The sequence below is a fragment of the Callorhinus ursinus genome, unplaced genomic scaffold, assembly GCF_003265705.2.
Source record: "Callorhinus ursinus isolate GAN/ISIS: 27379988/994484 unplaced genomic scaffold, GSC_fseal_2.0 scaffold80, whole genome shotgun sequence".
NCBI lineage: Eukaryota > Metazoa > Chordata > Mammalia > Carnivora > Otariidae > Callorhinus > Callorhinus ursinus.
In genome coordinates, this window is record NW_027397142.1 from 1,830,036 (window position 1) to 1,857,369 (window position 27,334).

The 27,334-nt window shown below is 50.1% G+C and overlaps 1 protein-coding gene across 2 annotated transcripts in view; it reads left to right on the forward strand.

Moving 5' to 3' along the window:
* Positions 1–27,334, forward strand: part of ACTR3B (actin related protein 3B) — a 238,026-nt gene that overhangs the window by 172,521 nt on the left and 38,171 nt on the right. For both annotated transcript variants that reach the window (XM_073887523.1, XM_073887525.1), the window contains exon 11: positions 22,365–22,474. In XM_073887523.1, the coding sequence (XP_073743624.1) occupies positions 22,365–22,474 (110 nt within the window). The remainder of the gene's footprint in view (positions 1–22,364; positions 22,475–27,334) is intronic.

Consider the following 27,334-nt stretch of genomic DNA (forward strand, 5'->3'; position numbering starts at 1 on the left):
GTATGGATGTATACACACGCACACGCACGCGTAGAGTATGTATGTATACACACATGCACACGCACACGTAGATAACACGCACACGTAGATATATGCCTAACGAACTCAGGTGGAAATGCTCAGGGCAATTACAGTCCTCATTTCTGTAACCGGTCCCCTGGCCATAGCTGGATCCCCTTTGCCCTTAGCAAGCAACTGGTTGTGGGTCTCTGCCTGTGGGGTGATCCAGGCTTCCATTCCTGAAGAGTCTGGGCGATTAGTAGTCCTGCCTGGTTGGGTGTGTAGTTCTCCATTGGCTTTAATCACAGGGCATGGTAGTCCTGAGACACGCTGGGGGTTCTCCTATATTCCAGACACACTCTTCCTCCCCTCCACTATGGGGGAGCAGCCCGTCTCCCCTTGGTGGCAGGATCAGTCACCCCCGACAGCACAGGGACTCCCTTACCTGCCAGTTGATTCAGAGGCATGAGGACCCCGAAGTGGCTGGTGGCAGCCCGAGCTTCTAGTTCATCCGAGTCATTGTGGAAGCACTCCTCTCCTTGGAGCTAGAACCTCCAGGCCAGGAGAGCATAAGGTCACGGGAACAGGAAGCAAACATTTTGCTAGCGGTCGCTGGTGTAATAGTGAGTGGGACCACTCCCCTTTCTACCGCTTGATTGTTGGGTCTGTGAATCCTGGCCCTGGAGCAACAGTACCATATAACGAACAGTGACTCAGAGCACATACAGCCCTCTGGAGAACCTGTCCCCAGCCCTGCGAGACATTGCCACCAGCTGGCATTGTCACTGAGTCTTCAGAAGGACACTCTGCCCTTCGAGCAAGCCAGTTGCTTCAGGAGGGAGGGGAACACATATGGCCAGTGAACTCCAAGAGCCTGGGCCCATTATAGCTCTTCTTTTGCTGTGAAGTGCGTTTCTTGATCAGGAGCAATGCTGTGTGGAATGCCATCTTGGTAGATATGGCATCCCAGAAGTCCACAGATGGTAGTTTTGGCAGAAGTATTGCATTCAGGGAAGGAGAATCTGTATCTGTAGTGTCTGTTCTAGTAAGGACAAAATGCTGCCTCTTCCATGATAGAAGTGGCCCGATGCAATTGACCTGCTGTCAGCTGATGATCACACTGGGGAACGGTGCCATGTTGGACACTCAGTGGTGGCCATCGCCAGGCCAGGCTTGGTGAGTGGAGGTCCATGTTGCTGAGCCCGTGTATAACCTCCATCCCTGCCATCATGGCCACTTTGTTCATGAGCCCATTGGATAGAGATGGGGGGTGGCTGGGGAAAGAGGCTGAGGTATCCACGAGACAGATCATCTAACCACTTGGTTGTTGAAGGCCTTCTCTGCCCCCTTCACCCACAATCCTGCCTCAGTCCTGATCTCTCTCTCCTGAGCCCTGGTAACCAGCCCTGATGCCCACCCTGCCCCCGGGTGGGGTCCTCCTCAACAGCCTCACCCTCCTCATCTTCAACCCACAGTGAGGTCAGCCCTTGTCCCAGGAGAGCTGGGGTCAGCCTTGTCTGCTAACGTGTTCAGGTGGCTTCTGCACCCTCAACCCACCTCGTGGTGTGTATTTGCTTTTCTCCTGGTATTGAAGGAGCACGTTCAGAAAGGAGGCCATGTGAATCAATTGCGGTGGACAGAAAACACATCCCTTATTTCCCAGCTCCATTCTGCAGCTTAGCTCAGCTTATTTGATTTGATTAAAGGATTTTATGTCTGGCTTGTTGGAGAGATAGGGATTAAGCATTAAGGAGCTTTTCTTTTCCTGGGCTCTCTGAACTTATCACCAGAGGATAGCCATGTTCTGGCTTCTTGGCTGCTTTTCTTAAAATGCCAAATTCTTTTCCTTCATTTGTATTAATGAGATCAGTCAAAAATGATTAAGCCTCGTACAGTTTTGCTACCTCTATATCTATAGATAGATAACCTATATCTAAGTTACTAGATATAAAAGGCAGGAGTTCAGAAAGAATCCCAGCCGCAAGCATCATTTTACAGGTATGAGAATCAGAGAGGTTAACTGACTTGCTTGAGGTCACACAGCAAGTTCCAGGCAGAACGGTGAATAGAACCCAGGTCTCTTGCCCCCCGAATTAGCACTGTTCTCTATCCCCTCTTGGCCTTGGAAATGGAGACTGACCCTCAAAGGGAAGAGATGGAAGTAACAAAGGGGGAAGTTCTTTCCCTGTGTCCGTGCCTACTCAGGCTCTCTGCTCCATCTCTGAGAGACAAGAGCCGTAAGCAGCCCTGACATTTTACTAGAGAATACCCAGGGAGTGGTGTGCCAAGGAAAGTTACAGGATCATGGAACCGGAGAGAAGGGAAAAGGGCAACATGAAAATGTGACAGACAAAGTGGTCCTTGGTGATCCATCCTCCAGGCAATGCCGAGTCAGTGTTCTGTATTTATGGCCACCATAAACCCAGGGCGGGCTGGTGAGACTGTCTGCATGGGGGGCGGCCTCTGCTGGGCTCACGGAGGAGAAGAGACAGAGGACTCCCAGAGTCTCCGAGCTGAAAGGGATAGAAGGCCCGATCGGCAAAGCTCACGGCAGGTGCAAATCAAAGCCAGGACTAGAATGGGGGTCCTGACTCCTTCTCTGCACCCTTTCTCAAGGCCCTGGCTCTGTCACAAGCCAAGTGTCCATCTACACTGAGGCAGGTGTTAGTGGCCTGGGGTACTTGGGATTTTAGGAGAGGCCGTATGTGTTGGGCTTAATTTCTTGAGAAGGTACTGATTTTCCTCCATTTATATTTGTTTGCAGATCATGGCCATAGGGCACTGACATTAATAGACACTGTTTAATGGGAAGCAGGGTTGACTCTTGGCTGTTGGAGGTGAGCCTGGGCACACCTGTTGATGGGATGCAGGGGATGGGAAGCATGCTAGCAGGCAGGCAAAGTGCAGTACTCAGGGACAAAGAACCTCCATGGTAGGGTAGTATGGGCAAATGCCTGGAGAATGGGGTGTCCCCTGGGCAGAAGGATCCGGGACTGTTTGACGATATAGGCATGTGTCAGTGGGTATCAGGAGTGTCTGAGAGGCAGCAGGATGCCAGGCACAGGATGGGGCTCAGGAGGTGTGGGGAAGCATGGGGTGAGGTGTGAGAACCCAGACTCTGTGCAGGAGTTGGAGGCAGGTGCCGGGACCAGGCATGGTGGTCATGGCCAGTCAGTGGAATGGAGGTCTTCCTGTGCATCACCAGGAGACAGGAGGGTGCTGGCTCTAACCAGGGCTCCTGCTCCCAGGCTGTGTCTTGTCCCCAAGCCTGACAGCCTCTACTCTGGGCCTGGGTGTCTTGCCTGGTGGTCTTCTGCCCCAGCTCCCCTTCTAGGAGCTCTGCCGGGCTACATTCAGTCTCCTCCAGGCATTTACTCACTCAGCACAGTTCCTGAGTGTGTTATCGGGGTACAAAGAGCAGGATGGACCAGAAGTGACTCTGGGGTGCAGTTGGTCCATCAGGAGTCATCGGTGCTCAACAAGTCTTGGTGAATTGAATTGAGCTCCCCAGAACACGAGCCCTGCCATATCCATGACTGACCAGTTGTGGGCACAAATGCCGAGACCTCAAAAGCTTAGCCACCTATGATTTCTGACATACACTGCCCGAGGCAAGCAGGGTCAGAGGACCCCTCTCTCACTAGCAAGCAGGTGCTGGAATTTTCCTTACTCTCTTGGGTCCATTATCCAGTCTGCCTGGGTGATACGTTGGCTGGAGTCCATGCAGACGATTTGAAATAGCACCAAAAGTTCATCTACATAACCTCAAAATGTTGGCATTCATCAAAATACTCTATGTCCTGTTCATCAGATTGGACCTTTGTACATGCCCCTTGTCTTGACTGGGCCTGAATTTCCCATTCCTTTTAGCACCCTGGACATCTGGCCACTGTGTGTGGTGTGGGGGAGAGGACCAGTCCTACAACCACAGAGCTGCCCCCACCCTTCCATGGCTTTCTCCTTTGTTCATTTGCCCGCACGCCTAGCATTACTTCATGCACTGGGGCAGAAGCTTCAAGGGACACTACAGGTTACAAATATTGAACATCCAGCTCAAACTCATTTAAATAATTTATTTGCTTTATTGAGCCATGTGACTCGGGGGGGAACCAGAAGCAGACTGGATTTTAGGTATGGTTCAGTGAGATTTCTGTGTCCTTCTCTGTGATTGTCTCAGCTTTGCCCCTTCCAAGTTCTGTTCTGTGCCGTCCTTGGATTGGCTTGTCCCATGGATACAGAGTGGCTGCCAGCAGCAATTAGGGCAACATGCTTCCTTAGGCATGTTCAGCCAGAGAGGGTGTAGCTTCCCAAACTTGTCACAAAAAATCCCGACCTGCACTCAGATGGGAGCACACCTGTATGGATGGCAGCGGGAGGGAGATGCTGTGTGCCAATCCTCCAGACCTGAGTTAGGTGCTCAGTACTCGGGCAGGGGGATGCCACTCACTGATTAGGAGGCCCCTGCCTGGAGCTGGACGGACACCCAGACAGCATGGCAGAGGAACGGCGGCGGAGCCTGGGAGGCGAGTTGGAAGGCACTCATGACTTCTACTAGACAAGGATAGGGAACTGGAGCATAAGGAACAGGTAGGATTTGGAAATCTCCAATTATACAACAGTCCTAGACCCACCTGCCTGGTTTAGCAAGAACCTAAGGGAAGGCAAATTTCCACCAAATCTGTATTGCTCTAATGTTGTTCAGGCAGTGCATAACCGTAAGCAGATCGGAGCTGAGTGACAAGTGAAGGCTGAGCAGGTGGGGAAAGAAGTAGGAGGAAACTCATGACAAATTGGCTGGCTCTTGGGCTGAACCAACCCCACGCTTCCCCAGTGCATGAAGTAATGCTAGGCGTGCGGGCAAATGAACAAAGGAGAAAGCCATGGAAGGGTGGGGGCAGCTCTGTGGTTGTAGGACTGGTCCTCTCCCCCACCCCCCGGAACATTATTTTGATTGGCCAATTACATGCCATAAGATCAGATTGAATTCCATGAAGAAACACTTGGATGGAAATAATTGTAGGTAGAGTCATTTTATTAGTATTCCTAAAGACCTCTGATGAGGAATAATGATGGTAAATCATTAATACATATTTTCAGCTGCTTTAAAAATCAAATCTGTTCCACAATGTGTTTCACCATTTTATAGCCATTATACAGAGCCCTTTGGGATAGTCTCATAAAAGGCTTTCCATAAATTTGATCTGTCCTTGTATTGCATTACATTTTACAGCAATAATCTGGCATTTTAAAAAGCTCTAAGGCATCATCTCTTTCAGAAGCAGCAATGAAGGAAAGTGCCGGAGGATGGGAAATAGCAAGTTCTGGGGATGGAGTGGCCATCCTTTTTCAGGGAGGTGCAAAGAAAGGGGTCAGATGTGATCAGTGTCTTTTGGAGAGATTTATTTCACTATTCCCAGAGGATTCCTGTCCAACTTTACTGAGTATGTCTCTTCCTTAACTGTCCTCCCCGCCCCCCCCCCCCAAAAAAAAAAAAAAAATCCAGGCAGGGATCACCCCTGTAGGAAATTCAATAGTGTGGACCACTTTTGGCTCATGGCAGTGGGGTCTGGGGGATTGGGTGCAGAGCCCGGCCCAGGAGGTGGAAGGAAGCAACTCACCCTCTGGGTTTCCTCCTCCTGCTGTTTACGCTCTGTTTCCATAGTGACATAGCCACCATGATGCTTAGCAAGCCTCTCCAGGCATTTGAGGATTTGGATACAAAATTTGCAGAGGATTCATGAAAGGAAGGCAAGGGATCTCATAGTCTGTGGGAGTGCTGTATTTTTTCAATTATCTAGGACTGTTTTAATTTGAGGTTGGAAAACCTACAAGGTATGCATTTCCTGGTATTGAGGTCAAGTGCATTATGAGTCTCTGAACTGAAGGGCCCTGATGCCATCACCTAGGATACTTGGAATTAAAGTAATTTGAATTTGGAGTTGATTTATAGATCAGTTCTTGGGGCCACGGTTGCTGCAGAAGGAACTGAGGTGTTACCCAGAGACCTGAGCTAACAGTCCTCTGGCTGAAGCAAATAGAAAAATGAATTAAAGGAAACGGGAGCCAGAAGGGATTTGGGGGAGGGGAGGTTCATTTCAGGAATTTAATTTAATTTAATTTTTTATGTTATGTTAGTCACCATACAATACATCATTAGTTTTGGATGTAGTGATCCATGATTCATTGTTTGTGCATAACACCCAGCGCTCCATGCAGTACGTGCCCTCCTTAATACCCATCACCGGGCTGACCCATCCCCCACCCCCTCCCCTCTAGAACCCTCAGTTTGTTTCTCAGAGTCCATCGTCTCTCATGGTTCATCTCTCCCTCCGATTCCCCACCCTCATCATTTTTCCCTTCCTTCTCCTAATGTCCTCCCTGCTGTTCCTTCTGTTCCACAGATGAGTGAAACCATATGATAATTGACTTTCTCTGCTTGACTTATTTCACTTAGCATCATCTCCTCCAGTCCCATCCATGTTTGTGTAAAAGCTGGGTATCCATCCTTTCTGATGGCTGAGTGATATTCCATTGTATATATGGACCACATCTTCTTTATCCATTCATCTGTTGAAGGGCATCTCGGCTCTTTCCACGTTGGCTATTGCAGATGTTGCTGCTATGAATATTGGGGTGCATATGGCCCTTCTTTTCACTACATCTGTATCTTTGGGGTAAATATCCAGGAGTGCAATTATTGGGTCATAGGGTAGCTCTATTTTTAATTCTTTTGAGGCACCTCCACACTCTTTTCCAAAGTGACTGTACCAACTTGCATTCCTGTAATTGACTGCATTGACTGTACCAACAGTGGAAGAGGGTTCCCCTTTCTCCACAACCTCTCCAACATTTGTTGCTTCTTGCCTTGTCCATTTTTGCCATTCTAACTGGTGTGAGGTGGTATCTCAATGTGGTTTTGATTTGAATTTCCCTGATGGCTAGTGATGTTGAACATTTTTTCATGTGTCTGTTAGCCATTTGTATGTCTTCTTTGGAGAAGTGTCTGTTCATGTCTTCTGCCCATTTTTTGACTTATTTGTTTTTTGAGTGTTGAGTTTGAGAAGTTCTTTATAGATCTTGGATACCAGCCCTTTATCTGTACTGTCATTTGCAAATATCTTCTCCCATTCTGTGGGTTGCCTCTTAGTTTTGTTGACTGTTTCCTTTGCTGGGCAGAAGCTTTTTACCTTGATGAAGTCCCAAAAGTTCATTTTTGCTTTTGTTTCACTACCCTTTGGAGATGTATCTTGAAAGAAGTTGCTGTGGCCAAAGTCAAAGAGGTTACTGCCTATGTTCTCCTCTAGGATTTTGATGGATTCCTGTCTCGCATTGAGGTCTTTCACCCATTTTGAGTTTATCTTTGTGTGTGGTGTTAGAGAATGGTCAGCTATATTCAGGAATTTTAAATGCTTCATGGGAACAGGATCTGGGCTTTACAATGCAGACTGTCCCTCTGTCCAAGGTTATGGGTGGCAGCAAAGGAGGGGTCTTCTATCTGTCATGCATTGCTTGGACTATATCGCTGGGAGGTGAGCTCGATGGGGCGACATGACTATTGTGGTCAGTACCATTGCTTATCAATATCCAGCACTCTCCCCTTGACCTCATGGAGGACTAGACTTCCCAGACCCTCTGTAGTCAGGCAGGGCCACATTACTCGCTCTAGCCAATGAGCTATAAGCAGGGGTGACTGTGTCCTTTCCAGGGGGACACAGTGACCTCTGCGCTTTTCTGTCATCCCCTTGTCCAGGAGTGGGGAGGTCTGGTGCTGAGTTGGCAGAGGTTGCTGAGTCACTGGGTGGACAGCTGCCCTGGGCTGTCGCCCACACTCACAGAAAGTTTTATGTGTGAGGCAAATACATTTTCATGTGCTAAGCTAATGAGATTTCGGAATTTTGTTGTGGGGGTTGTTACTTCGGCCTAGCCTAATTTATCTTGATTAATATAATAACTGTATAATTTGTGATCGAGATGAAAGAAGGGTAAATTCTCAACCCCCTACATGAAGTAGCCTCATGAAAGCTTAAGTAATCTCTAGTTCTTATTCGTCTCAAAGGTTTCTGAGGCAACAATGAAGAGGTTTGAAAGCCTTGATGGCAGAATGCCCATCTCTTGGGTCCCTGACAGTCACTCGGAGTCCCAAGGGCTGGTCAGTATCTTTAGGACACTCCTGATTTCCCACCAGAGGGAGAACGGCCCGAGTGGAGTATGGTCCTGTCTCTTAGTCTCATCGGTTAACAGAGAGAAGAACGCCAATTGGGGATTTACCCGCTTCTGAGGTCAGCTCCAGGCACCAGCCACACAACGGGGCACCTGTGAAGGTGAGTCGGTATGGAGCTCTGAAAGCCCAAAGAAGAGGCACTGGGCCCCTGTTAAGAACCTTCTGGAAGTCTGTCCTCACAGTGGACCCCTCTGAGGCTCTCACCACATTCGTCGATCCCAGCATCTGGCGCACAGTGACATGCAAGCAAATGACAAATGCCCAAACCCAGACAAAGGACAGTCTCGGAAGAAGTTTCTACAGGACAGGCCTTCCAGGTGAGCAGAGTCATGGATGGGTAGTTTCAGCCAGGCTTTGAGTGGGCGCTGAAGAAGTTCTGGTACTGAACCAGAGAGCACAGAGCATGGCATCCGTCGTGTGATGGTCACCGGAGAGCAGGTTTGGATGTGGTAAGGGGGAGGGAGGCGTGAAGCCCGGGCAGGAGTGGGTAGGGGAGAGCAGGAAAAGGGGGTGCCGGACTGAAGACAGTGTTTGCGTCTCTGTTCCGGGGCCAGCCTGGCTCATTTGGCTATTTTGTTTACTCCCTAGGCTTTTCTTTCTTTCCAGCCTCATCGAGATGTAAGGCGGTGTGCACCGAAGGTGTGCAACAGTGGTGATCTCATATTACGATAGGATTACCACCTGAGCTCCTTCCTCTGTCCTGTTACATAATTATCAATCCTTTCTTGTGGCCGGAACACTAGGATCTCCTCCTTCGCAACGTTCAAGTATAGAACAGTATTACTAGCTGTAATCACCGTGCTAGAGATTAGCTCCGGGACTTGTTCATCTCAGGACTGCCTCAGGCTGCTTCTGGAGGAACAGGGGCCGGCGGTGGCATCGAGGCCCCGGGCTGGACGGGGAGGAGGCCGCTGGCCAGCACCTGTCCTCCGCCCGCCCTGCCTGCCTCTCGAGGGACCCGACCCTTGAAGCTGCCCCGCACGGCTCACGCTTTGCAAATCTCTTGTTGCCCTTCCAAGTAATTTTGGATCCTCTTAAATTAATAATTGCCGGGGAATAAATATCATTTGTTTATTTTCATGCTTATCTTTTGTCCTCTCCACTGGACTCTTTCATTCCCTGAGCAGGGCCATGTCTGCTTTGTTCCCTTGTGTCCCCAGCTCACCCTCTCCCCCGGCTCCTGCGCAGAGACCGCCATGCGGCTCCTCGGTCTGCCTCACCGGGGACAGGCTGACGGTAAGCCAGACGGCGGTGTACGCTGCAGTAGATACAACTTTTTAAAATAGAAATCACAGTTTCTAGTCTTATGAGGGACACTGGTAGCTTATGCTTTGAAATCCCAAAAGGCTGGATTTTAACCCTGGTTCTGCCACTAGGTGCTCCGTGCGTGACTAGCTGGGTCAGGTGCTTCATCTTTTACAGACCCGGTGCCCTCATTTATGGAAAGGGGCTAACAACATACACCTTCGAGTATACTGATGAAAGACGTATCAGCGTCTGGAAGGTGTCTGGTGCAGCACACAGTGCCCGGCAGCCACGTGATGTGAGGAGGGGGAGCCTGGCCACGACACAGGTGCAGAAGGGTGGGGGGAGGATGGCCAGCAGGATGGGTGTGCAGAGAAGGTCACGTGTGAATGGGGAGTCCCTAGAGTGCTCAGCCTCAGTGCCCCGGCCACTCAGCCGTGGCTGCTGCACCTGCCCCTTTTCTGCGGAGATGCAGTAACGTAAGTGTGTGGGAACGGGTCTCAACCCGAGGTGTCCTTTGTGTGCAGACACGACTATTAGTAGAAACAGCACAGAGCTGGAAACCGTGTGACACTCACCGTGGGAGACACGGGGCCGGGAGTGACGCCGAGCCTCTCCCATTCCAGTCTGTCGGGTCCTACGCGTCTGCCGGGTCATAAACCAGGTGTTGCCTGTGTTGTTTGCCATGTTTCACCCTGTAAAGCAGAACTTTCCCTCCTTGTCAGCAGTTTTAATCAGAGTAATGAAGCCAGATGAAAGCTGTTTAAATATGCTAATGGATGACGGAGGATTAAACAGGCCCCCTGACAAATGAGCCCATCAAGCCCCAGTGTCACCGTCCGACATGGCGGCACATTATTAGCACCCACGGTCCTGCCTGTCGGAGGCATTCCATACATCTCCCGGGCCCTGCTCTTGCTGTGCACCGCGAGCCCATGACAAGCAGAGAATTATCACACCTTCTTTGCACATCACCACCCCTCTATGTCTCTGTGGCCACCGAGGTGGCTTCGTGAGGCTGCCCTGAGAATTATGGCCTCGCTGATCTGTCTGTTCCTGGGCCACTTTCCCAGGCTAGTGACAGATTGCTCTCTCCAGGGAAAAGTCACTTAGACGGCTTAAGACAGCAGAGACAAATTCCTCATATTTCAGGTTCACTGGAAAAGCCACAAGAAGAAAGTCTCCTGCAAAGGCTTGAAAGGTACAGGAAGTTGAATGTTGAGACTTAAAAGGTACATTTGGGGTGATCCCCTACTCATCCTTGATGTTTGGGGGTAGGTGGCCCTGCGGGGGGTAACTCAGCGAACACATCTACTCCCCACTTGGTGTTAGGTGGCAGGACACCCTGATGGGCTCTGCGTTCCAGGACGGTGTTCAACCCCACTCTGACTGCTGATGGTGTCCTGAGAGGTACCCCCTGCTCCCCACGCGGCCCCCACTTCCTCCTCCACCTTCCTTTGGCCAGTCAGGGGTCTGCGGGCTCAGATTTCTTGCTCACTGGCTTGGGCTCAAGCTCATTCCCCTCACTCCTGAGAGCTCAGCGGTTTACCTGCTCCGCGAGCCCTTCCCAGCTTCGTCAAGGTCCCTGTGCTCTGCTCCCCGGGAACCCGGGGACATTCCTGTCACACCATACAGGACACTCTCCTGTAAGCAACACGGCACCAGGTGGTGAGCTCCTCTTGGAAAGAAGTGATTTCTTTGTTCATTTTTATCTTCCTAGAGCAGGGGCCTGACACAGTGGGGGAAGTTAAGACTTAAGAGGTTTCTCAACAATTAAGTGAAGACTTAATGGTCTCTCTCAGTTGTGAGATATAGAACAAATGGTTTGTTATGCAATCGTGTGCAAACAAACTACCCAAAAACATCAGTGCGGGAGGCGTCTTGGTGAGGTCCCGGCTGGAACCAGAGGGCACATTCAGTGGGAAGCGGCGGAGAACTGAATGGAAGGATTACCAATGGAAGCAGGGCCTGGCGGACCGGAGGGCTGGGGGCGCCTGGGGCAGCAGCATGGAACCCCTGATGTGGCGAGGCCCTCAGGGCCAGCGGGGAGCTTGGGCGGCAGAGCTACAGGGAGTGTAGCTGGATGGAGAGGGACGGTAGGCTGATCCGTGGTGACCCCGAGAGAGGAAGCCAAGGGCACGAGTACCCCCAGTCTCCCCTCTCTCTTTCTCCAGCCCGCCAGTGGTGCCCACTCCCCATCTCAAACTGGGAACCAGAAGACGGTCCATGCAGGGCAACCTGCTGGAACATAGGCGGGGACACAGGATAGTCGCTCCTTTCACCATCTCGTCTGCTCTCGTTCCCGTCCTGGTGGACGGTTCACCCCCCTAACACGGGGACACAGCAACCGGAACCGGCTGCCGTACCACCCCGGGGTGACCAGCCCTCCACTCCCCCCTGAAGTCCTCATTCGCCACCAGCGACGTGTTCGCCGGAGGTAGCCCTGGAAACGGTGGGACCAAAGCTAATTTAATTAACAGAAAGCGTAGCTTGTAAAGCCCTGTTAGTAGAGCTGCTAAGAGGCGGACGCCAAAGGCTGACTTGGGCTTAACTTGAAAATCTCTCAGAATCAACCCCGCAGTTGGTGGACTAGCGGGTCTCCTGCTTCTCCGTGTCTTTTAGTTCGTTACAGGAATGCCTTTCCTGCCCTACTCGCCGATACCTTCCTCGATGGTTTGGGCTTGTCTTTCTCATCCTTGTGCGCTCGGACGCACGGAGGGCAATGCCTGGTGAATAGTGTGTATCCGTAACTACTCCTGAGGAACATCAGGTTCTCCCGCAGGCTACTGCAGGGTCTTCCACGATGCACAAATCATCCACTAATAACCTGCAGGGAAAGAAGAGAGAATTTTTCTGTCTATTGTTTTCCTGCTAGAAGCTCTGCTCCTAGGATTGAGGGGAAAGTGGAAATCCTTGGCTTGGAGAGTGTTACCAGTATTAGAAGCAGGCCAGTTGTCTTTAAAGTGTCTCTGGGGGCGCCTGGGTGGCTCAGTCGGTTAAGCGTTTGCCTTCAGCTCAGGTCATGTTCCCAGGGTCCTGGGATCGAGCCCCGCATCGGGCCCCCTGCTCGGCGGGGAGCCTGCTTCTCCCTCTGCCTGCCGCTCCCCCTGCTTATGCTCATTCTCTCACTCGCTCTCAAATAAATAAATAAAAATATTTAAAAAAATAAAGTGTCTCTGGATGTTACCCTCATTAAGGTGGCCCAGCAAACACTGTGTTCAAGGAAGGCCACCTGTGAAATTAATCTGTTCCACACCTAAAAAAGTACCAGACACTTTTCTTGGGTCCCTGATTGGGCAGCGCTCCAGGAATTCATCCTTCTAACTCTCCCAGAGCAGCCTCGTGCCTCCTGGAGAGTGACCTTACTCTGTTCTCTGCCCCTCGTGCTGCTTCCCGGGGAGCAGCCACACCCAAGTGGGGTGTCCCCTGCACCTCTGACTTATCCTGATGCATACCCTCTTATGAGGCCAGATGGGAGTTTGTTTGGTAGCCTACCCCCATCTTCCTAATTCTTTGAGAGGCGACAGCCTGAGGAACTATTTGTCATCCTCTGTTAGCTGGGGAGAGAGGCCAAGAGATTCACTGTCATCTTAGGTCAGGATCTCCAGGATCCATGGGAGGAAGGGTGTGGGGCATGCTGAAGCAAATCACTGTGGGAGCGGAGGGCAGGGTGTCCAAAGAGCCTGGACATGTGTCTGTTCCCCACTGCAGAGCTCTTTGCCTGGTTCATAGTCCCAACTTAACTGCCCCGACTTTCGGGGATTTTATGTGTATGGTGGGAGGGGACCCGTGACCTCTCAGGCCTTCTTCCTCTCTTGGAACCTACAATTCCCCTGCAGCCCACACTTGTTCCCTCCGATGCCAAAGGCACACGCACACACTGGCACGGAAGATGCTTGCTCGAGCTTTGTTCATACCCCCGCAGAAGGAAGAAGACAGCCGCCCATCAGCTCGACAGCACTTGAAGCGTATAGTAGAGCTTGTCATATCACAGAAGAATGACAGATGATATTTAGTAACATTCCTGACGACTAATTCCGTGGTTGAGAATGTATTTGTAAAGAGCTCTTTTAGCCTGGAGTGAGATAATTATTGCCTTCTTATGAATTCAAGAACTCCAAGAATGAAAGCTTAAAAATGCACGAATAAGCTTTGTTTCTGCCATGATTTGGTGGGCAAGAGGGAAAGACTCCTTGAAATGGATTATGTTCACCACATGGTGAGTGAAATCTTGGTAAAAGACAAAAATCTTCCCCCATGTCCCCCTCACCTCCCCGCTCTCACACTTGTGGAGATGCCCTTGACAGATCAGTGTGCAAGTAGCCACATCAGGGTGCTAAGGCAGTTATAACGTTGTTCGGCATTGCCTCCCGTGGGGGATGGCACACACCCACATGGATTTGAATCTACCCTGTAATACTTATTGGCTGTGTGATTTTGAACATGTCCTGTAGATTATATGGGCCTCAGTTTCTGCACCCAGAAAGTGGGCACAAAACATACTCATTTCATAGGGCCATTGTTGTATGGCTTCATTTACTTGGCCAACACTTACTGGTTATATGTGTATTGTGTTCCAGAATCAGGCACCTAGTGCTTCTGTGTATGCTACTCCCCTTGAAACAATACGGCTCTATGAGGCTTGCTCCCCTGTCCCTCTTTCTGTCTGTCTGTCCTATTGATTTCAGCTTGCTGTTCCTCCTTCCATCCCTCCCCTGCCTCCCCCCCTTCCTCTCTCCCTCCCTCTATCCATCCATCCAAAAGCCTATTCTAAGTGCTGGAGTTACCAAGATTAATGGTGGTTGTTGTGAGTATTCTTTTGGTCCTTGGAGTCTTGAAAAACACGATGTTTCTCAGAGGGGGTATAAAGATGTGGTGGTGAATTTTGGGCATGACTTATTTGGGGGGGAAGAGATGCATTCTGAGACCAGCGTTTCTGTTTTGAAGATACAGGTGGCAAGTGGTTCCTTAATACACCAGGGTAGCTGCCCACTGTATCTGGAAGCCTTTTGCATTCTTAAGTTGGCCTGATAAACCCCCGGCGCCCAGCACAAGCTTCTGAAAGGCAGTGAGCTTTTAGGTAACTCCCTTTGCCAACCTACATCAACAATTCTGTGGAGAAAACCCTCCACTCCTTGCTACACATGGAGTATGGAAGGCAGTCTGCAAAACTCTGTTCCTATCTTTCAAGGAATAAAGTCTATTTTCTGGAGGGATATACTCTGCTTCACTCTTCAGTGATACTTTAAAGATAAACTGTGCACTCACCACTGAGCTCTGAGAGATCATACCTTTCTTTACCACTGTGCTTCTCAAACCTTAGTGGACACGCAAATACCCTGGCGCTCTTGCTAGATGCAGACCATGACTTCGGGGGTCTGGGGTGGGACCTGAGATTCTGCATTTCTCACAAGCTCCCCGGTGATGGTGTTGCTGCTGATCTGGGGATCACACTTTCAGCAGTAAGACAACTAACTGCTCTGTCTGTGTCATCGTAACTTCCAGAATTTGCTGGCCTGAGAATAAAAAGGCAGCTACTTCAGCATTAAATCCCAAATAGATGCCCTTCTGTCTGTGTCATCAGACCTTTATGTCTGTATCACTTCCACTGTGGGTTGAATTGTGCTCCCTCCCAAAAGAGATATTTTGAAGTCCTAGCCCCTAGTACCTCAGAATGTGACCTTATTTTGAAATTGGGTCTTTGCAGATCATCAACTTAAGATGAAGTCACTAACCCAGTATGACTGGTGTCCCTATAAAAGGGTAAATTTGGACACAGAGACACACAGAGGGGAGACCATGTAGAGACACAGGGAGAATGCCATGTGACCCCAAAGGCAGAGACTGAAGTGATGCATTTCCGAGGTGTCATCCTCATAGGAGCCCTTGAATAAAATGCCTCCCCATGCTCTGCCGGGGCTTCATCTCTCCCTGGGGTCTCTGTGGCACAGTTCTCCCAGCGGGCGCCTTACAGCCCCCGAGAAGAGGTGTGGTAGCAGCGTGGGGCTGGGATGGGCGGGGCAGGGAGCCTGATCCCAGCTTGGGCAGCGTGACTTTGCCAGCTTCTCACAGCGGTCATTTTCTACTGCCCGTCTTTCCTGGGGTGGGCACCCTGACCCTCACTCACTTTACAAAGGTCCTCCCAGCTTCTCCTTTGGTTCTCAAAATACCATGCATGTGCACTCATTTATTCAATAAATATTGGTTGATCACCTGCTGAACTTCAGGCATATTTCAATTAAGCATCACACGGGGACGTCCCTGACTACACTCATCAGGAATATCCGAGCTCAGACCCCCATCAACAGCCATTGGGGTCCCTGTCTACTAAGTTATACTGTGGCAATCAGACTTTGAGAGGAGGCTACTGACCCAGGATATATGAGGCGCTTTATAGCATGAGGCGCCATAAGGAGACTTGTGTCCGGGAAATGGAGAAACTATATACCTTCTTGCCTTAAGTACAAGGTGGCCCAGACTTTGTTTTGCATGTTTATGTAAATAATTGTAAATAATTGTTAGATGCTGTTGTTCTCTCTGGCTCTTGAAGATATTCAAATCTACTAATCTTTTTATTGCATACTCCTCTCAAAATATTCAAGAGGAATCCTGTCAGGTATTTGGTTGACTTGAATATTACTTTATTAATATTAAAATTCATTCCCAAAATAGATGTTAATATCCATAGTGTCAGACATGTTGACCAGAACCATAATCTAGAGTATGAAGTATATTCTTTGTTTTAGAGTACTCAAGGTTTTGGGTCCCCCCCCCAAATCTTAATGGGAATTATATTTTCTATATTGTAAAGAGTTTTATTCTGTTCACTAAAAGGTGACAGCAGATTTTATTTCTTGGGTGTCTGCCCCAGGAACTAGGTCTGGAGATCTTAAAGGTGTCTCCTCTTCCCTCCCTGGGCGCACGTGCACAGCTGGAGAGAGAAGCAAAGGTGCTGCTTTATGAAGGATACTGAGATATTGAGACTTTGGTCAGGAAGGGGTCCTGGGGAGCAGATGATGGAGTTTGACAGAGCAGAGGAAGGAAATCCTCCCTGCATCTCCATGGAACATGTGATTTCTCGGGCACACGGAGACGCATGTGTCTGGGCAAGGTGTGCCACTGAGGAAAGAGCCACTGAGCTCTGGCTGGGGGCTTATGCAGAGTGGACTGGCTGGCTGAGGATGGCACATGGGCCCCAGATGGTGGGAATTAGTGAGGAAGCTCAGGCATCGGGACGTGAGGAGGAGGAGAACCGCGGTGGGGGATGGGGAATGGAGCTTTTGGTGTGTGTGTGTGTGTGTGTGTGTGTGTGTGTGTGTGTGTGTGTGAGTGTAGGGGGGCTGGTGGGGAGCTGGATTCTCTCTTTAGGTTCAACACGACCCTTCAGTTGGGTTCAGCCTTGGGTGCGGCACTTGGGTATTCCAATTCCAGCTGAAAAGTGGGTGTTAATATACTGTTTTCATCTGCAGTGAGTGTTTTACCAGGGGACCATATTCATGCATAATTACAAAATTAGCGATTAATTAAGAGTGGGCTCAGGGTCTCCTGAAAGTAGGCAGGACTGGGAGGGTCGGTGTTAGGAGCACAGGACCAGGCAATTTTGTAGTCTGATGTCGGGGAGGCAAAGGGGTATCTAGGAAGATTTCATGGAGGGGAGACATGTGAGGAAAGAAATGGGACTTTGACGAGCAGAGAAGGACAAGTAGAGTGCCTCTGGCAGAGAAAGAATGTGAGCAAGTGAAAGATAGGGCTTAGAAGTATGTGTGGGGAAGAGCAAGAGACAGTGCTAAGGACCATGTTGGGAGAGAAATTTGGGTTGTCCTACTATGGAGGACCTTGAAGATCTTTCAGTGTTGTTTCTGCTTTATCTTCAGAAAATGGCAAACTTGTCTTTCCTTTACACATTTATTGTGTGTGTATGTGTGTGTGTGTGTGTGAGAGAGAGAGAGAGAGAGAGAGAGAGAGAGAAAGGGCATGCCATAGGTTGAATACCCTGGTAAACGGATCAGAGTTGCATTCGAGGAGTTCATTGGGGCGATGGTGGTGGTGATGCTCTTGGGAGCCGTATCTGTGAGCCGTAAAGGAAGCAGAGTTGGACAGAAGGCGCACCTGCGACAGAGGCCTCACGATGACTGTGAAGAAATGTCCAAGTTGAGGCACGGGGGCAGGTCTGGTGGCTCTGCATCAAAGCCTCACTGGGCGCAAGTCCTCAGGGAGGGGGCGAGTCTTGGATGAGAATAATTCCTGGGGATGACTCAGCTGTGAGCTGTGGGCAACCAGTGCTTCCTCCAGCTAGAAAAAGGCCTGCGGGGCCCAAAGGGGGTGCTAAGCAGTACACCAGTGCCGGCACCACAGGGAGTGAAACCACCCAAGCCAGGAGGCCGCTGGAGGGGGGTGCTCCTCAGACTGCCTAGGCTGCAGATCATTCCCAGTCCCCGACGAGGTCAGCAGCTGAAGTCAAAATGAGAAGCAATGCAATGCTTCCTTAATCAAGAAAGTCTTGCCATGAAAAAGAAAAGTCAGCTGGACTAAATAGCGCTGAGGGATGTAGTTGACGTGTGTTCTGGCACGAGCTCCTCTCCCCGTGAGCTGAAACAGTTTGCAAACCAACACCAGTCAGCAGGGCGCTGCTGTCGGCCACCGCTTCCGGTCACGTGGGCAAGTCACGCGGGGTCACTTCCTGCCACCCGCCTTTGTGAAGTCAATCTTTCTTTGACTTGTAGCGTCTTTGCTTACTCTCTGATGAGATGGTGATGAGCTTTGCCTATTCTCTCTCTGCTTTCCTGAAAGGCTTTTTTTCCACCACGCCCCCCTGGGGTGGGGAGGTTGATTCATCTTAGTGGATCTTGTCAGATTGTGTCTGACCATATATAGTTCGTCTTCCCAAATGTCCAATCTTTGTCAGTTGAGAAATATCTGAAGTGCTGACAAGGCTCTTATGGACAACACACCTATCATTGCAGAGTATGTAGGATTAATTCTTCTTAATTATGTTAGTGCTGGGCTATCACTCGAGTTTATTGATGCTGTCTGGTCATGTCCAGGAGATTTATAGGTATCTATATTCATCCCACATAGAGGACACCACAAATAGCTTCCTTACCTTTTCAGCATCTTTCTTGCGTGAGACAATGTTATACAACCATCACGGGAAGCTCTTAAATAAACATGCACTTGCTTCTCTAAGTTCCCCGTCTGGGGCCTTGGAAGGGGCGTTTCGAAATTTGGGATTGCTTTTGCAATTCCTGTTCCTTTCCCTTGTAGCTGAGTCACACACCCGCTCTCTTCAGCCCGAGTGCTTCATTTCTAGGCCAGGGAATATTCTCGAGAATCATATACAAGTTGACTGGGCAGAATTTAATCATTTTTATGTATGTGGCCTTTGGCTTTCATATCATTGAGGATGAAATGACTGGATTTCAGACAATCAGAAGGAACCAGAGAGAATCTAGAATCACAGACGAATGAGAGGTTGGAATGGAAACGAGGCTGGACCAGCTTGGCATCTCATCCTGGCCGTGCATCCTCATTCGTACCAACGGATTCTGAGTGAGGACTGAGGTTCCAGCACCCGTATGTCTTTGAAGGCCGACGGGTGATGCTTATGTTCATCTGGGTTTAACAGCCATGGACGTAACCCTCTCTTAATCTAGGGAGGGAAAGGAACCTGAATGTGTGGAGCCATGTTTGTGCACTGAACGTAGGTCTTCCCAGCTCTCATCGGTGGGGATGTGAACCTGAGGCTTGGGACAGGATGTGACACCAGAGGCAAAGGGGCTGGCCTGTCCAAATATTCTAGCAGGAAGCACTTGTATGGAAACTCTCTGCCAAGTCCCGCGCTAAGTTCTTAATGCATTATCTTTGAAAATATCAGTATAAATCCATGCAAGTGATATAATTATCCTCATTTTGAAGATGAGGAAACCGAGACCCAGAGAGGTTTACTGACGTGACCAAGGTGCTGTAGGTAGCAGCAGGGTTTGGGCTGAGCCGGGCCTTCTGGCTGAGCACCTCTGCTCTTGCCCTCTCTGCCCGAGAAAGACCACGCGGGAGACTTGCAGGGGGCCACCTATGGTTTCCTTTCCTTATGTGGACTCACAGCTGGGAGGACACCCCGCACCCTGCAGGCCACACTGCGGCAAACAGTGCGAACAACAGAGGCAGCAGAGACAGACTTCACAGTGACACAAGAGGGGGGTGCCCCTGGTTCCCACAGGAAGGCGAGCTTGGTTGGTCTGAATAATTCCACGGGCTGGTGGGGGACTGGACCTGCCACTCACTGCTAAGTAGGTGCTGCGCCTGGTCCCCGCGGTGAGGAGGCTGTTTGGCTAGTGGATCCACCTGGGGAGCAGAGTAGGTAGGGGGGCTCAGAACCGGGCCGTTTAGCAGGTGTCTCATCGGCATATGATACTGATCCTGAATCTCAAGACTTAACTGCAGCTGCTCCTTCTGCAGAAGGTTGTGGTAATGACAGAGACAGGGTCATGATGTAAAACCAGAAGGAGCTCCATCAATGCAGAACGTTCTGGAGCACTAGAAGCTTGCTAATGGATGACTTGCTCTCTTTCCACACCCGCATGGAGTTATTCAAACCTGAAATTTTAATGTTGCTTTAAAACTAGGCATTAGGGGCACCTGGGTGGCTCAGCTGGCAGGGCGACTGCCTTCAGCTCGGGTCATAATCCCGGGGTCCTGGGATCGAGCCCCGCATCGGGCTCCCTGCTCGGCAGGAAGCCTGCTTCTCCCTCTGCCACTCCCCCTGCTTGTGTTCCCTCTCTTGCTGTGTCTCTCTCTTCTCTATCAAATAAATAAATAACATGTTAAAAAAACTAAAACTAGGCATTAATTTGTCCAAGTTTTTGCTGTAAGTGTGAGCTAGACAGACCACATCCATCCGTCATTGCTCGCCTGCACTTCAAGCCTGTGTCCTTCTGCCTATTTGCCAGGCGGCAGCGAATCTGGGCCCTTGACCTTAGGAAAGAGAATTTCATGCTTACGTTGGCTTCTTGGAAAACATCTTACGCAAGAACTGGAGGGAAGAGTCACTTTAGTACCAGATGTAAAAAAATAAGAGCCAAATAGAATTTCAGATTTTAATTAAAAGGTCATTTTTGTGTTCAACTGGCACCACTCGGCCCCTTATTTCAACATGTAAGGTGAAGATGGAAGTATAGCTCTACTTGCCCAGGGTGGCGGCATCCTGTCCTCTGGAGGGTAGCAGCCGCAGAGCGATGACATGGTCGGCTTGTTGAGTGTAACGGGAGGCAGGTTCTCAGGTGGCGGGCGTGCGGCGAATTTGAAACGGGAGTGCTGGCCAAGCATTTTATTCAGGCTGAAATTGAAGTGATTCGGGGCTTTTCCTGGACTCTTTACTCTTGATTTATAAAGGGAGATTAAAGCAAGAAGCAGTGAAGTCATGGTTTATGGATTTGTAGATGAGGGGATAAAGCAGAATATAAAGTGGAAGAAACTGTAGTGCAAAGTCACAAGACGTGGGTTTGAGTCCCCGCCAGGACTGCTAACTGTGAATTTAAGGAAATCCTCCTTCAGCTCCAGAGTCCTTATTTATGAAACGGGTACTTCACCACCTGCCCTATAATCAGGCGGGACAGGGAGGATCCAGGGCTGAAAGATAAGAACAAATACTAGGTTAGAAACTGTCCCCGTATCGTCTATTATTCTGTGACCCTCAGTAGTAATCACAGTAGTTTGGGCGGTGGGAGCTCTGTTCTTGCGGGAACCCGAGGCAGGATGCGGGATGTATACTTTAGATTTCTTGTCAACCCAAAGAGCGTCAAGCATGGTAGAACTCAGTTCCTTTCCTAAAGAAACTTCAAGTTCATTGGTGGAAGGCAGGTAGAGACCATGCAGCGCACAGCTGTGCTGTGGGGTTTGGGGGGCGTCCTGCATCACGCGGTGCAGCTCAAGCGGGGTTCACTGGGGAGCTGCCCGACAAGGGTTAGCCAGAGAGAAGGGGTGCGGGCCCACATCTCTCATCCCTGTGCATGCTGGGAGCGGCATTCCAGAGGGGGCCCTACCCTCGGGCTCTCCCTTCTACTGGGCAGTGCTGGAGCAACCTCATGTTGCTCCAGGACAGAGTGACCTCTTGGGGTTCAGGCAGGCTGGAGTCAATGACAGTGTTCACAGGAGACGCCCAAAGGAAAGGGCTGTCCAAGGTCCTTGCTGCCGGGGAAGCAAGGGGGGAAGCTGAGGGTCAGCTCGTCCTGCTGGAAGGGGATCTCAGCCCGCTTGTTCAGGGGACTGAGCCAGCCCCCAGGGCAGTCTGCGGACAGTCCTGCTTGTGGCGCCACAGTGCTCAGGCACGTGCCAAGCGGTAGCTGAGTTCAAGGCTGGGAAGGAAGTCTGCTGCCATGTGTCTAACTGCCCTGTGATTACTGGATAAGAATATTTAGCAGCCACAATGGAGGAGCACCTGCAAGATGGTTGGGACTGCCCCCCCGTTTGTGGAGCTGTGAACAGGGCAGCAGGTTCAGAAGGAAACCCAAGAATGGCCTCATGCTGGGAAAGAGCATCCCCAGGTGCCTGAAGCCTAACCAGTAGGAGCTCAGTGAGAGCCACAGGCTCCCCAGCCCCTCCTGCAGCTGCACCTGTCTGGCCCAGGGCCTCCACGGCGGGTCGCTCTTGCCAAGCCGACCAAGGAGTCAAGCCTGTGTTTCCTTTCAAGAATCTTCAGGCACATGGGCCCAGCTGCCTAGCGGGCTCAGATGCACAGACCCAGGGGTGATGTCCCTTTCTGAGGGGCTTGGCACTTACACGCACAGCCCAGATCCACTGCCCTGCTGCCACCCGCCCCCACTGTGACGTTAAAGCACCTGCAGATTTTAGGTTTAGCAAAATGGCCCACATGCTCATTTGTTACATATATTTTGTTTTCTAGGACTTCCTGAATGTCACGAACCCACCCAGTTACACATCTGTGTTTTCAAGAACTAAGGGCATTGCTGGGGAGAGAAGATGCAGGACTGGCTGCAATATGAAAGGTGCCAGGTAAGCGGGAAGGCAGAGAACTAGCCGTAATGTCAGGTCTCCTGAGACCAGTGAGCTTTATCCTCCTAGTGATCCTACAGTGCTGAGAAAATGACCAGAAAGAAGGGAAGGTCTCTGAATGAGTCCACTGACTTGGCTGAACCCATCAAGGAGACTTTGAGTCAACGACGACTAACTCCTCTATTGGTGTTATGGATCAGATTGTGTCCCCCAAGTTCATATCTTGACAACCCACCCCCCCCCAGCAGCTCAGAATGTGACCTTACTTGGAAATAGGGTCATTGCAGATCCATTAAGATCAGTGTCATTATAAAGAAGGGGGATTTGGATACAGACACATGGGGAGAACTCCCTGGCGCGATGAAGGTGGGGAGCGGGGTGATGCTTGTGCAAGCCAAGGAGCACCAATGATCTTCAGAACATCCGAGGCTGGGAGACAGCAAGCGCCTTGCTCACAGCCTCAGAAGGAGCCAGTCCTGTCCACCCTGGATCTTGGACTTCTCACCTCGGGACCGTGAGACACCAGTTTCTGCTGTTTGTACCCTCCCGGTGTGTGGTGCTTTGCTGCGGCAGCCCCAGAAGGTGCATACAGCGGGGCGGTGGGTGTTCAGTCTCTCCCCAGTTTTGAGAATAGTGCCAGTGGAGTGAGTTAACTGACGTTTCCGGTTTCTCAGGGGTCAGGGTGGAGCAGTGGGTGGGCTCTGGGACTCGGCTAGAAGACATCGGCTTGCCTGGTGGACAAGTAGTTGCGGCTACAGTTTCAAATTGGCACGTGGTGGTGCCTCATAAGTGAGACAGGAACAGAGTGGAAGCTGTGTGAGATTGGGGACTGCCTTTGGGGTTTAGTAGGCACTAGAGTTCTCAGTCAGCAGGAAGTGCTAGGGAGGAAAACTAACTCAGATAGGGAGGGTGGCTGCCATGGGGGGTTGACATTGTAAGTAGGGGGGTTATGAGAAGAAAGGGTGCTTGGGGGGCAGCTGGCCTGTCCTTGAGCGGGGGAGGAGCCGAGGACAATGACAGTCAGGATGCTCTATGACCTTGCCCCTGTCAGCTGGCGTCCTGGCACACTATCCACGTTGCTTTCATCCCTGCCGTAGATGCCTAGCCCACCTCCCCTGCTCCCCCTGCCTCATCCACCTCCCCTGTTGTACCTGCCCCACCCCCCTTCCCTGCCTTCTCTGCCTTACCTGTCATGCCTGCCTCACCTGCGTCAACTCACAACACTGCCTCATCTGTCCCACTGCTTCATTTCCCTCACCTGCCTCACCTATGGTCCCTGCCTCACCCGGTCCCAGGGCCAAGGGATGTCCAATGACCTGAGGGAACAGGATGTGCCATTTGAATGTCAGTTGCCACTAGAGCACGACTTTGCCATTTGATGGAAGTAAATGAAAATGTTGAAAGGCGATGACAGAGACCCGAGGCTTTTCTGAATATTTGAGACAGGTAAAATATTAGGGCCCCGAGGGAAGTGCAAGCGAGTAATCAGATAAGGAAAAAGTCAGCAACCCGTAATCCCAAATTAAACTGTCTGCTTGCAGGAGCCGCGGCAGGCCAGGTCCAGGAGCAGCGTTAGCTGTGGACATGGGTTCTGTGAGCCAGGGTGGGAAAGTGTCAGTGCAGCAAGGATCGACTGAGTTCCCGCCGGCTTTGTGCTATGGAGGGTCCAAAAGAAACCGAGGGGGTGGGAGTCTTGAGGCTTGGGAGAGACCCCTTTAGAAAAAAACAGAACAATTCCAAACTTTTGGCTCACCTATGTCCACATACAAAACTCCTGGGTGGGGAAGGACATATTCTTTTTTTGCTTTGTTTTGTTTTTAGAGAGAGAGAGCACGAGCAGGGGGAGGGGCAGAGGGAGAGGGTCAGGGAGAGAGAAAGAGAACCTTAAGCAGACTCCGCACCCAGCGCAGAGCCCGACGTGGGGCTCCATCTCATGACCCTTGGGCCATGACCTGAGCTGAAATCAAGAGTCTGACGCTTAACCAACTAAGCCACCCTGATACCCCATGGAAGGACATATTCTTGAAATCATGGATGGTAGGGCACGGAGTCTTCACAAAAACACTTGGAGGTGGGTATTGATCTTTGAGCCCAGGTTTTTCATCTATAGAATGAATTTCAGTGTCTTGCTCAAGGTGATATATCTTGTAAGTGGCAAAGTATAGATTCACATACAGATAAGGCCTGTCTAGCTCATTCAACTGTACTCAATAGGTCAAGCTCAAGAAGTTGAATATAACCTGGGGCAGGGCCCTAAGAAATGAGAAATAGTTCAAAATGTCATCCAAAAGAACATCTCAAATGAGCATTTCCCCCTTAATTTCATAATTTTTTAGACAGATTTATTGGAAGTTTGACTTTTAGTTTCTGTGCTCATGTATAGCCTGTCTGCTGGGTAAAGCCATATGGTGGATGGATGGGATTTGAGCTGTATGTGGGGTGTGGGTCTGCGTCATACCCCAGAGGAGAAGGAGGGGGAAGAACAGGATTCTGGGGGAGCCGGACATTCAGGGGCAGTGCAGGTTTGGATGAGAAGGGGGAGGTGACAGGTCATGGTCGTCCAAGAGAAGGCGTGGGTCTTTCTGGTCCAAACCCTGTTTCTCCAGTAGGTAATTCAGGTCAAAGCGGCAGTGGGGAATGTCTTTGTTTAATCATATAGGAATGTCTCAGGGAGGCATGCACACCCCAGGTGGCCACAGTCCCCACCATTCCTTACTATAGTAGCTCAGCTCGTTCGTTCATTGGCTACCCTCCTGGGCCATGGCAGCGTTTGGCTCAGGACCTGGTTTAGCCATTTGTTTATACAGAGCTCTGAAGGGTTCCCCTCCATCATAATGGTACTTCTGCCTCAGCACCAGTTATGGACTTTGCCGATGGGTCCCTGGCGAAGATTGCCCCTTTTTTTTCCTAAAAGGAACTCAGATTTTGTTCAAGTGTTTCTATCCCTTCATCTCGTAGTCTGAGTTCTGCAGGGAAAGTAGACGCCCGCACTCTAGGGATGGGCCCTGATTAACCCACACCTGATTGTTCTCCTCCTCCTTGGCCCATGACTGGTTGAACAAAGGACATAATTCTGGCCAGTGGGACATGAGGAGGTCTTCTAGAGGCCTCTGGAAAAGGAGGTTTCTCACTCATGTGGGGAAACTACTAGTAGCTACCAAGGTCTCTTCAGAGCCATTCTGAGGGGGCAGGCGCAGGAGGGGAGCCAGCTTCTTCCTTGTAAACAGCAGGGAGAAACTGACGGTACCATTGAGCTGCCGGATTAACCCCCTGCAAGGCCTGCCCCACCTGTAGGCACTAATTGTGAAGCCAAGGACTTTCCTCCTTGTTGGTTCCCTTTGGGTTCCCTTTTATTCCATTTATAGCCCAAACTGTTCTAACGCCCATCACCCCATAATAGATTTGTTTTTTTGTGCTTCATGCCTAAAATATTCCGAATCATTTCTTCTCTGTGCCATATGTAAGGCTGGAAAAGAAAGGACAGCTTTGAGTTCTGCATTCGCCTCTAAGAGCCTGGCATAGAATCAGACATGGTATTAACAATCAGGAAAGCACACGATCTCTCCACTATGTGCCCCCCCTAAGAGCGATGGGAAAAGAACGCTTAAAACCCTCTGGATTTGGAAAAAAGGGGTGAAGGATTGTGTTTTTCATGATGCTATTTGAAGTCTTACAAAGACTAGCTTAAAATATCAACAGCCCTGCCTTTCACAATTCTACCAGTAATTTCTGAGGTGAGATTAAAGCCTCTAAGTCAAAACTTGGTTTAATTCTGTAAACTAAGTGTATGTGTGTGTGTGTTTGTGTAGGGAGAGAGGGACAGAGAGGTAGAGAGAGATTTAGGGGCCGTCCCCCCAAATTAAATGTGATTGAAATTAGGGTGTTTATAAACCATGAAAGGTGGAGAATATCTAACAATTATTTTCAGACTAGCTAGTTTCCTGTCATTAAAAAAAAATCCTGTTGCCTTCCTATAGCCTTTTCAGTTGAGTTACTCATTTATAAAATACAAAGCGGATTGAGAGCTATTGGAGCTGCACAGAGCTGTTCTTTTTGGTCCGAGGACTGTTTCTGCGGTAGATAATCCAGGTCAAAGGGGCAGCAGGGGTATGTCTTTGTAGAGATAAAATTAGATTTTCTTGTTTCCGTTCCTAAAAACGGGGAGATCATACTGTATTTCATTTTTTCCCATTACAGAGTCCGGGAGTAGATGGTTACATTGGTGAGCCTGGTAAATGCCAGTGAGCAGTTTTATTTATTTATTTTTCAACGCTTCTGAAACAGCAGGTGGGGATGTTAAGGAACAGGTGCTGAGCATGGGGGCAACAAGGCGAGGCTGCTTAGAATTCTTTTTTGCAGTTTGTTGCTGTTCCAAGAACTGATGCCCTGCTAACTGGGCAGAAGGAGGAGATGAGTCCGTCTCTGGTCATGTCAGCCATGAGCTTGGTGTGCTATTGACAGAATTGTACAGGTGGGTGTGTGTTCTGTGAACCCAGGAAAGAGACGGGGCAGGAGACTGTGCCCAATGTCCCGCATGCTAAGACAGTGCATGGGATTGGGGTGGTAGCTCCCCGTTAGCACAAGCCACCCTGTGCGGACCTCTTGTGGCTGGTCCTCCACAGGGATTATAAAAGCATGAGTGCTGCACCCCTGTGGTTGGTCCCTGTCCCCCACGAGCGGCTCTCACTTCACTCCCTCTTGCTGCAGATTTAGAGCAAATCCTAAATTGGATTGGTCCATGGAGCCCAACCTTTGTCAAAAGCGTATTTAAAAGGAGCTTCATGCTAGGCTTTCTTTTGTCTTATTTCTTGTTATATACAATACAAAGAACACCTATGCTCGATTCTGGTAGAGTTGATT